This window comes from Trachymyrmex septentrionalis, unplaced genomic scaffold (genome assembly GCF_001594115.1).
Source record: "Trachymyrmex septentrionalis isolate Tsep2-gDNA-1 unplaced genomic scaffold, Tsep1.0 scaffold97, whole genome shotgun sequence".
NCBI lineage: Eukaryota > Metazoa > Arthropoda > Insecta > Hymenoptera > Formicidae > Trachymyrmex > Trachymyrmex septentrionalis.
The window spans coordinates 2,552,387-2,562,594 of record NW_017306160.1 but is presented as its reverse complement, the minus strand read 5'-3'; the positions used below and the strand labels follow the sequence as shown (position 1 = coordinate 2,562,594).

At 34.6% G+C, this 10,208-nt stretch overlaps 2 protein-coding genes across 3 annotated transcripts in view; one reads left to right on the top strand and one right to left on the bottom strand.

Annotated features, from left to right (window-relative positions):
- The window catches only part of LOC108756301 (beta-1,3-galactosyltransferase 5), a 16,591-nt gene extending 12,083 nt beyond the window's left edge, over positions 1-4,508 (bottom strand). Inside the window, exon 1 of one of the 2 annotated variants that reach the window (XM_018500007.1) lies at positions 4,333-4,508. The gene's annotated coding sequence lies outside the window, so the exon portion shown is untranslated. Of the gene's footprint in view, positions 1-3,758; positions 3,771-4,332 lie in introns of those variants that run through there. The other variant, XM_018500009.1, reaches the window with a different exon arrangement.
- A 2,473-nt stretch (positions 4,509-6,981) lies between these two features.
- On the top strand, positions 6,982-10,094 carry LOC108756300 (NAD-dependent protein deacetylase Sirt6). The gene is made up of 7 exons (XM_018500006.1): positions 6,982-7,364; positions 7,573-7,700; positions 8,191-8,309; positions 8,413-8,536; positions 8,751-8,924; positions 9,192-9,315; positions 9,404-10,094. The coding sequence occupies exons 1-7, from the start codon at positions 7,299-7,301 to the stop codon at positions 9,884-9,886; spliced, it is 1,218 nt and encodes a 405-aa protein (XP_018355508.1). The 5' UTR covers positions 6,982-7,298; the 3' UTR covers positions 9,887-10,094.
- The last annotated feature ends 114 nt before the right edge of the window (positions 10,095-10,208 follow it).

Here is a 10,208-nt window from a genome sequence, read left to right as displayed (position 1 = left end):
AAAATAGTATATTCTTATATAATAATAATATATTATTTTATGTAAAATTGTATAATAATTTTCTTGTGAAAGAATCCAAATTAAATTTGTTCACGAAAAGAACGATTTTGTTGAAGTTCATGAAAATTTAGCTGTATACAGATCTAAAAATAATTATGTTAGACTATTAAAATAATTATGCAGTACATCCAAGTTATCATCCAAGCTAGAATGTCAAAAGTTTTTATAGCATTATTTGTCACGTTTGAATTTCCTACATAATTATTTTAATAGTTCAGCAGAATTATTTTTAGATCTGTTTACTAGAGTCTATTCGAAACTACTTTTCTGCTTTCGACCGAAACCGAAAATAAATATACGATTTTTATTCAATTTCGGCTAAAATTCCGTTACTGAAATTTTTGGATAAATCTTACAAACATCATATAATTTCCAGAAAATCATTGAATATTAAGCTATGTAAAATTTATGTATTCTTTTAAAAATTAGATGTGATTAATCTTATTATTCCTTAAATTATAAAGAATTTCAGGCATTATACATGGTAGCAATTTGGCGAATAAAAAAGGATAAAGAAAAAAGAGACAGCGCCGGCGTACTTTATAACAATTGACGCCGATTAGTCGACGATAACCTTATTGAAAAAAATCACGTCACAAAATTACATAACGAAATCATATAATTAAGATAAATAAATCACGTAACGAATTATTTCAAACCAGTACGTGATTTTTTTAGATTACGTAATTTGATAAGGCACATAATGTTTTTTTTCTTCTATTTCTATCATTCAATTCTTTAAAATTCGATAACTATAAAATCACATAATGGATGGAATTATAATAGTTTTAATATCATTTATTTAAAATCTAAAATTATGTAATTTAAAAAAATCACGTACTGATTTGAAACAATCCGATATGCAATTTACTTATCCTGATTACATGATTTCGTATGTAACTCTGTGATTTTTTTTTCAGTACGGAACATACGTTTTTCGAATACTCACCGGCGCGATGCAATTTGTACAGTTTCGATTTACTTATCGAAATTTTCTCTTAATTTCAACCGAAACTGACCGAAACTGAAACCCAAATTTCGGTCGGACTCTACTGACTACCTAAATTTTTAGATACTTCAAAAATAATTCTTTTTGTATTAAAGTAGTAGTTTCCAAGGCAATATCTGCGCGTTAATAGCAAATTCGATTTGATGTATTCAGCGGATATTGATGCACATTAAAGATCATACAGATTGACATAAAATCGTGTGTTTAATATAGAAATATTGGGTGGTCCGGAAAGTCCGTGCGGATTTTACAATGAAAAATTGTATATACGATACCTTCGTCAAAAATGAACGAAATTTAAATTTAAAAAAAGGGTTTTAAAGCTTGAAATCTCTACTTTTAAAAGCTTATCACATTTTTTAAGTTTATATGAGTTTGATAATTTTTACATACCAAAAACTACGAGCTGAAAAAGATAAAAAATTTTCTTTTCACTTTGGGGGTCTCTCACGTGCCCAAAAAAAATTTACGAAAATTTTCGACTACCCATCGTAAAAACTTAAAGCTTTCCCTACAAAATCATTTTTTAAAAATGTTCCTATAATTTTTTGTTTCTGAGTTATTCGCGAGTTAAGTAAAGAAGCATTCTGATTTCGATTGCTCATAACTCCGATAAAAATCATCATATCGCAATTTAAAAAACAGATTCTTAAAGCTGAAACTTTGCTCTAGCGAATGATATAATCGTAACGAAAATTTCGCAACAAATAAAAAAACTTTTGAAAAATCAATGAAAAAATCCGCACGGACTTCCGGACCACCCAATAGATCAAACCACCAAATATTCAATACATTTTATTGTATTGTTAGGAAAAAAGTGTATTAAAAATCAATAAGTAATAACGATTGCAATAATTAAACAAAATTGAACAATACAATATAAGGCTAAGAATCAACTCAAGATAATGTATGAATAACAATATTATGTAAACAATCAAAAAACGTACAGACGTTTCGACCTCTATCGGATTCTTCTCAATGTTAAAAAAATAAATTTAAATGTTACCGGTAACTGCGCAAGACTGTTCAATATATAAAAAGCACATGTATATTTGTTGGAAAGAATAATTATGGCAAGATACGGCCTAGATTTAATCAGCTTTTTATCGGAACTTGCTGTTAGTCTATTTCAGAAGTCACATAATAATCGTATGAAGTCTATAATATTGTAAGCTTCCTCTCAAATTTACAATAGGTTGGTACAATGAAATTAATGTAATTCCGATAGAGGTCGAAACGTCTGTACGTTTTTAAACAATTTTTGCTTATAATAATATTATTACTCACACATTATTGAGTTGATTCTAAGCCCTATATTATACTGCTTAAAAATGTGTATTTTATGATTTGAAATATTTGCATTTAATTTTTTACACCCAAACAAAATTCGTATATAACGGTTTTAACATGCAACAGTGCGTATTAGTGCGTCTAACCGAATTCGCTGGAAAACACCGTTCTGTACATATAAAATTAATTTTCCGTGTGTTTGCCTGTTGTGATATCAAGCGAAAAGGGCAGGAACAGTGCTATAACTAGGTAAGCGAGAGCCCAGCGTATACGCGTATATATATATATATATATACCTTGGTCAAACAACTCAGAACACCCTGTGTATGCGATATTATTGATTTCCGAGTCATCCTAGATAATTATTTTCTTTCGCAACATACCTTGTAATTTACACAAAAGTAGCACGTGCTCGTCAGGAGCCCGCACACGTCGTGGAATATCGCGCAAGTCGGATCGTTATGAAAAAATACACGTGTATTTTTTCATCGCAGGCACAAAGTCTCGCATTCTCATTCATTTAGCGTGTCATTTAGCACCGAACGCGTGGCCGACCGGTCCTAATTACTTATCGTTTGTTCAATAGAGAGATCGCCGACACATCGTGCGATCGAAAGCCCGAAACTTTCGTTTGAAAAAAATACGCGCACCAAATGACGTGAAATCATTTTCGTGCGTTAAGTATTTAAACTCGTGAAGAACCGTTTATTAGCATATATATGAAGTGATTAATTAAATCTTCGACAGAATAATCCTAACGAAATTTCCGACTACATAATTCGTCGCCCTTTATTTCCGTTTTCACCAATGCAAATTAACTTTAATTTCGATTCAGCTTGCCTTTCATCATTTTCCTATTTTTAACACCAGAAAAAAATAAAAAATAAGTTGAATTGAGATCAAAGTTAATCATTGATGGAAACCGGCATTAATCCTTTTTTTTTTCATATGTCAAATGATAAAGAATTAATAATTAGCTTCGAGTTAACAAACAAGTGCTGATATTCACCTTCCTTTTTTCTTTCTAATTCATAAAACTAAAAAAAGATAAAAAACAAATTCAACGGAGATTAAAGTTAATCTATTACCTTGATGAAAATAAATGTTAATAAATTTTTTTTCATGTCAAATAATGAACAACTAACAATTCCATCCGTATTAATAGAATTTAACAGACAGATCTTGATGACAAATTAATTGAAGCTCGATCGAAATCACTCCTAAAGTAACAGCACACGATTAAATATTAATGCAGATTAATAACGAATATTAATAATTAACCTTTACTTCTCGAAAGTGGAACGATGAAAAGCAAAAAAAAAAAAAAAACAGTAATCGAAGAGGAAAAGCGTCGACTTCAAAAAGTCAAACGTATACCACCCGCCAAAAGGACACCCACGTTCTTTACTTGTGAAGTAGATGGAAGGGTTCGCTCCAATCGTCTTCGTTTCACTTAAAATAGATACGTTCTCCGGTTTTGGTATATACTTCAACTTGAACAGCTCGGCGCGATCTAAAAGCGGCATTCCAAGAGCAACATCCCGACGATAACGGATAACATACACGAACGGAGATGTCGCTCTGCGTGAAATGAAATTCCTACATTCCGAGAAAGGGGGGAAAAAGAAAGGCAGATACGTCGTGTGCGATCGTGGGGGGGAAAAAACAAAAAAAAAAACCCCCACGCGGAGGTATATCCTTAACGACGTTTCCGTCCGAAAGCACGCGTGGAGTTCCGGCCGGAATTCACGCCGCCGGCACGCGCGAAAATTTCGCCGGGGAGGGATTTATCGGCGCCGACCGCCGACGGCGAAGGCCGCGGAGGGGAAGGAAAAAAAAAAACCCCTCGTCGAGGACGCGATCGCGGGGCACGGGTCCACGAGGACGGCGAAAAGGGGCAACGAAGGAGGAAAGGCGGGAGAGCAAAAGAGAAGAAAGAAAAAAAAAAGAACCGATGACAGGAATGTACTTACGAGTGTCATGTGGTGAGAAACCGCCGGAGCTCATTAACACCCGCTGCGACGGCAGGAACCGCGCCACGCACATCCGGAACCCGGTTCAGCCGTGGCCGAAAACATACGCGGCGCGGAACGTCGGACGACGCGACACGAACTCGCCGACGGTTTGAGGTTATATACCGGAGAGAGTGTGAGTCGGAATATAGGTGCGAGAGAGGGAGAAAGGGAGAGAGATAGCACGAGGGTGGGAGGGAAAAAGAGAGAGAGAGGGGGGGGGAGGGAGTGTTTCTTCAATCACCTGGTCGCACACATCGACGACGTAACGCGCCCAACTCGCCGCCGCGCGGTTCGTTCGCTCTCTCTCCCTCTCCCTTTCTTTTTCCTCCTCGATACACGTAGATGTATAGGTATATATACGTGCCGATTATTCGCGAAAACCGACGTAACGTCTCTCCCGACTGACCGCATGCTCGACCTGGCGACTATTCAGCGGTTGGCTTTCTTTTGTTTTCCTAGCACCCCGCATCTTTCTTCGTCGCGACGCGTGTTCCCCATCACTCGACGAGTACGGATACTCGATCAGCGGTTTAACGCGACCGCGGAGCGGCAGGCGGCAGCATGGGCGGAAGAAACTTCCTAAGTACCGAAGATCGGTGGAATGGAAATCGAGGAGAACGTGGAGAACGACCGCTGGCGAGAAACGACGATGAACGGTGAACGCGAGACGCCACCTAAGTCCAATTCCGCTTCATGAAATCTTTTAGCGAGTTGTATGATTTTTTTTTACCGTCAACGAGACACTGCGAAATATGCTCCTTCGATATATAATGTATCCTTCAGGGCGACTTCGGCGAGATCAAGTTTAATCAAACTTTAATTGACTAGTGAGTACGATTAATTAAACTTTGATCGAAGTCGTCTCACTGAGAATCGCGACCCAATCAATGTCATGTCTATGGTAAAATTGTTAACTATATGTATTTTATCGCCATATATTAATCCAATTTTTCTTTTCATATACATATACATACATATATATATATATATATATATATAAAAGACACTAAATTTTAATTAATATTTGTTTGAATAGTTTTAAGTAAATATTTACTAAATGCACAAACGTATATTTATTGAGAACTATTAATTTCGTGTAACTATATTATTTTTTATTTAATATTAAATATTTATTTACTGTAAGTAATAGCGAATTCAGTTAGTTGCACTGTGCTAGATTAATACATATTTGAAACTGTTACAACTAAATTGCAAAGTTAAATGTAAAGATTTATAAATAATTTAAATAATTAGCTATTTAATAATAGTATTGTCACGTTATTTAACAGAATATACATGTGTATTATTTTATTGTCAAAATTGATTACATCAGGCCACTGTATTTAAATACTTTATATAAAGTAGCATATTTAATATACATTAATGCAGAATAGTAATGCAAGTGATCGAACTTATCATAAACGTTTACTTAGAATACTATTTAAAAAAATATGAATTTGTACATATTGAATTAATTAAAAAAAATATGTATTAATATTTAATAAATTTTGTTACTGTATCAAATCACGAAAAGTGATTTTTATTAATTTTTATCTGTATTAATAAAATATTATTAATTATCAATTAAACGAACTGAGGTTTAGTCAAACTTTAGTCAATTTTATTGATTGTAAGGATCGCGATTCTATACTTTCTATTTAGATACATATTATAAAAATACTGCTTATCATTTTTTTAAATATCTTTGTATTTAAAGAAAGATAAAGTAGAATTATTGTATTAATAAATATAAAAGATTTCTGAAATAATATAAGAAATGTAATCCAACTGTATATCATGAAACAAGATGAAAAATACAAAAATGAGCAAATTTATTAAACGTCCAAATTATGAATATTTAGAATATTTATAATTTGAAATTATGAATATTTTAAATAAATATAGATGTAATAATGACTTCTTAATTAAAATAATAAGACAAAGATCACAAGGGTCATTATTATATTTATATTTATTTAGATAATAATTATAATTTCATTGTCAACACCTATATAGTAAATTTGCTCACTCATTTGTCATTTTCAAACAAGAGCTTCAAATTGAAACGTGATACCCTATTACGATGCGAATTTGTCTTTTAATTATCATTTTATACATAGTCATTCAAATTTAAAAAATACACGGAATTCTGTTTGATTCAATCGAGTTGTCAAGTTCAATTTGCACAGACCTTCGTACTTTAAATGCATTTGTTTTTTGGGAAAAGTATTCCTACTCCCTTTGTCTCATTATTATGTTTATAAGTATTCCAATAAATTCGCTCACTTTTGGAAGCTTTCCAGCAAGAGACGCAAATTGACACAAGAGTCATTCCGTCCTTGTTCAATAATCAGTAAGAAACAAAGACGGAATGATTCCTGTGTCGCTATGCGCCTCTGCTGGAAAGCTCCCTTTCTCATTTTCACCTAGTTTCAATAAACACAATCGACGATTTGAAATTGGCGCCCTGCGCGGTTGGTTGATGGCTCGTGCATGAATTGAATGGAGGCGAGATGAACCGAAGCGTCCGTGGCGTCCGGAACGACCGACCGCCGCTCCTACGGCGCGCGGCTCAGAGCGCATGCCCCGGGGGGTTTATTATCTTCTTTCTGTTCAAGTGCCATTTCGTTGCATGCAGTGCAGTCTATAAAACAGAATGCGTTCTCCGCGGGTCTCGAGTTTCCTATCACTTATCGTCATTCGTAGCGTATAAACATAACAGCACGCGGTCATTAGCTCTCGATTCATATTGTTTACGTATTCGTCTGGCACATGGGAGGGCGGCCGGAGCGCGGCTGAAAATCGCGTCGAACCCGCTTCGTGTGAGACGACGAGCACGTATCGCCGTTCGTGGCGTTCCCTCGAGGCGTCGTGATTACGGATATCTGGACGGGACTCACCTCGGACTTCGCGGACGCGCAAAAATGTCATCGAGCTACGCGGACGGGTTATCGCCGTACGAAAACAAAGGAGTGCTCGGGCTGGAAGAGGTAAAAAAATAATTCGGCGGGACGAGATATTTTTTTTTTTTTTCCCCTCTTTTTCCCGAAGTTTTCGGCGACGCGCGGTAAACGCGCGATGGCGTTTTGCTCCACGTCGCCAATTCCTCGCGGAGTCGAGTGACGCTCTACTTTTTTTTTTTTCTTCCATTGTTTTCTTTTTCCTTCGTTTTTTTTCTTTATTCCTTTCTGCTTGCAGAGATACGACAGCGTCGAGACTCTTCGTCTGAAATGTGGTCTCCTGGCCGAGTGGATACAAGGCGCGCGTCACGTCGTGGTCCACACTGGAGCCGGTATTAGCACTGCGGCGGGTATTCCCGATTTTCGGTGACTATCGCATTGTCATTTCTCAAGATTATGAATTTCATACCTGTCCATATCCGAGTTCACTCATGTATCTCCATTTTCCTATTCACCTTCACCTTCAAAGACTGATTTGATGTATCCTGGAAAGGAAGACGCAGAAGAATTTTTAAAGATTAAAGGAGTATGAGATTAAAAACATATTGAACAATGCTAAGTCATTATGTATTTTTATAAAAGAGGCTCCTCATACCAGAAGTATTCTAACTTTTAAAGATACTTACATAAACATACATGCTTATGTATTTTCAACTTGTCCTTATAATCTTAATATATCCCTATAATCCTTAAATCTAATAAGTACACGAAATTAAAAAAAAAAAATTAAGGAATTTAAATATGCAAATATAAAATTTGTAGTTGTTTATAAATTGAGCAAATAGAGAATTTCATAATTGGAGTACAACATATTTATTTATATCGCCAATTTGAGCGACATTCTTTTTTGTACTAGGGGTACAAATGGTGTATGGACATTGGAACAAAAGGGTTTAAAACCTTCCATGAACATCTCTTTTGATGAAGCAATCCCTACAAAGACCCATATGGCATTGAAAAAATTGATAGAAACCAGTAAGTTTTGGCAAAGTAAATTGTGAAAAATGAAAGTTTTGTTTATAAACATTTTCTTTTTCTATTTTTCTACACGATGTTTTCTTTCTTTTTTTTTTTTTAGAAAAAGTAAAGTTTATTATAAGTCAGAATATAGATGGGCTACATCTACGATCAGGAATACAGAGGCAATATCTTGCTGAGCTGCATGGAAATATGTTTACAGAGCAGTGTGACAAATGTGGCAGGTTTGTACACATACATAAAAATATGATTTCAAATATAAGGAAACAATAAAAAAAAACATAAATTGTTTAAATTTAATCAATATATTTAATTCCGCTAAAAAAAATTCAGTCCAATAAACAATAAATAGAGAAAATGAGTTCAATTATTATAGTAATGTTAGTTTTTTTGTAACAAAAATATTAAAAGTAGTAAAAAATATAAATTATTTTCCAGACAATTTATTCGAAATTTTGCGACCAAAAGCGTGGGGAAAAAATCCTTAGATACTGTATGCAGATCGGAACAAATAGGAGGGCGCCCTTGCCGTGGCCGAATGCACGATACCATTCTCGATTGGGAGCATAATTTGCCAGACAGCGACTTGACACTGTCTGACCTTCACTCCAGGTAAGTGACTGTAATATTATGTATCAACATTCAGAGTAGCAGAAATTATAATAAAATACTCGCTATACGAAGCTATTATGCGTGCAAATTTTAACATTCGTACATCAAGAATTGTATTAAAATTGTGAATGTAATAGTACACATGGTTTTAGTATGGCTTGCAGAATGTCTCAGGTTTTGTAATAAAAATTCTTGAAAATACTTATCTAAAATAGCGCGTATCATACATCTCAATATTAAATATAATGTTTACTGATGTTCTTTTAGTGTCGCCGATTTAAGTATATGTCTGGGAACGACGTTACAAATTATTCCAAGTGGTAATCTGCCTTTATATACAAAAAAATACGGAGGCCGTCTCGTTATATGTAATCTGCAACCGACAAAACATGTAGGATTATCACACGGCATAAATTTGTAAAAAGATATTATGTCATATAGATATTAATTTCATCACTAATAAAAATGTATATTTGTAGGATAAAAAAGCTGATTTAATTATCAATGGCAACGTCGACGAGGTAATGATGGCTGTCATGAATAAATTGGGATTTGAAATTCCGGAATATGAAAGCGGTATGGATCCGACACGAAATTCCGACACAACGGCTAAAGAGATGGACTGGACGATCCCGACCAGCAGAGTAAAGGAAATGAATGTGCTGTACAAAAAGGTGTGCAAACCGATGCGGAGAAAACGAAAAACGTTTATGTATGAGAGGGAGAGAACAGACACCAAAAAGGAAACTAAAGCCAGAAAGCAAGCATTTACAGTTAAGCAAGAAATCAAAACAGAAGCTAATATAACCACATCGGGTGAAATGTGTAAGACCGAGAATGATCATGCGGCTGACAACTCCATTAAGACAGAAGAAAATGCAAAAGATGTTGAAAAGTGTAGATATTCGATGGAAGACGCAACGGAGCATAATACTGATCTGAAAATGAATCAAACGGTGTAGCAAGTTTTAATGAAGTAATAATTTTCCATTCTAATATTTCGATTATTCTCAGTGTACGCTAACAGTTGCTTATGAGTGCATATTTAATGATGTTTATTATCCGTATGAAATATGCGATAGATTTGCTGATGTTCTCAATAGGTATTTGAAGCATACTCGCTGCACATTTAGTATTAAATGTGGCTCTCTGTCTTTCTCCTCTTTCTTCCTTACCTTCCTTCTCTTCCTCTGCTATTTTTCTATTTTGTTTTTGTTTACAAAGAAATATATTTTTTCGAAATGAATATTTTGATGATAATATATTATAGAATATATTACATAA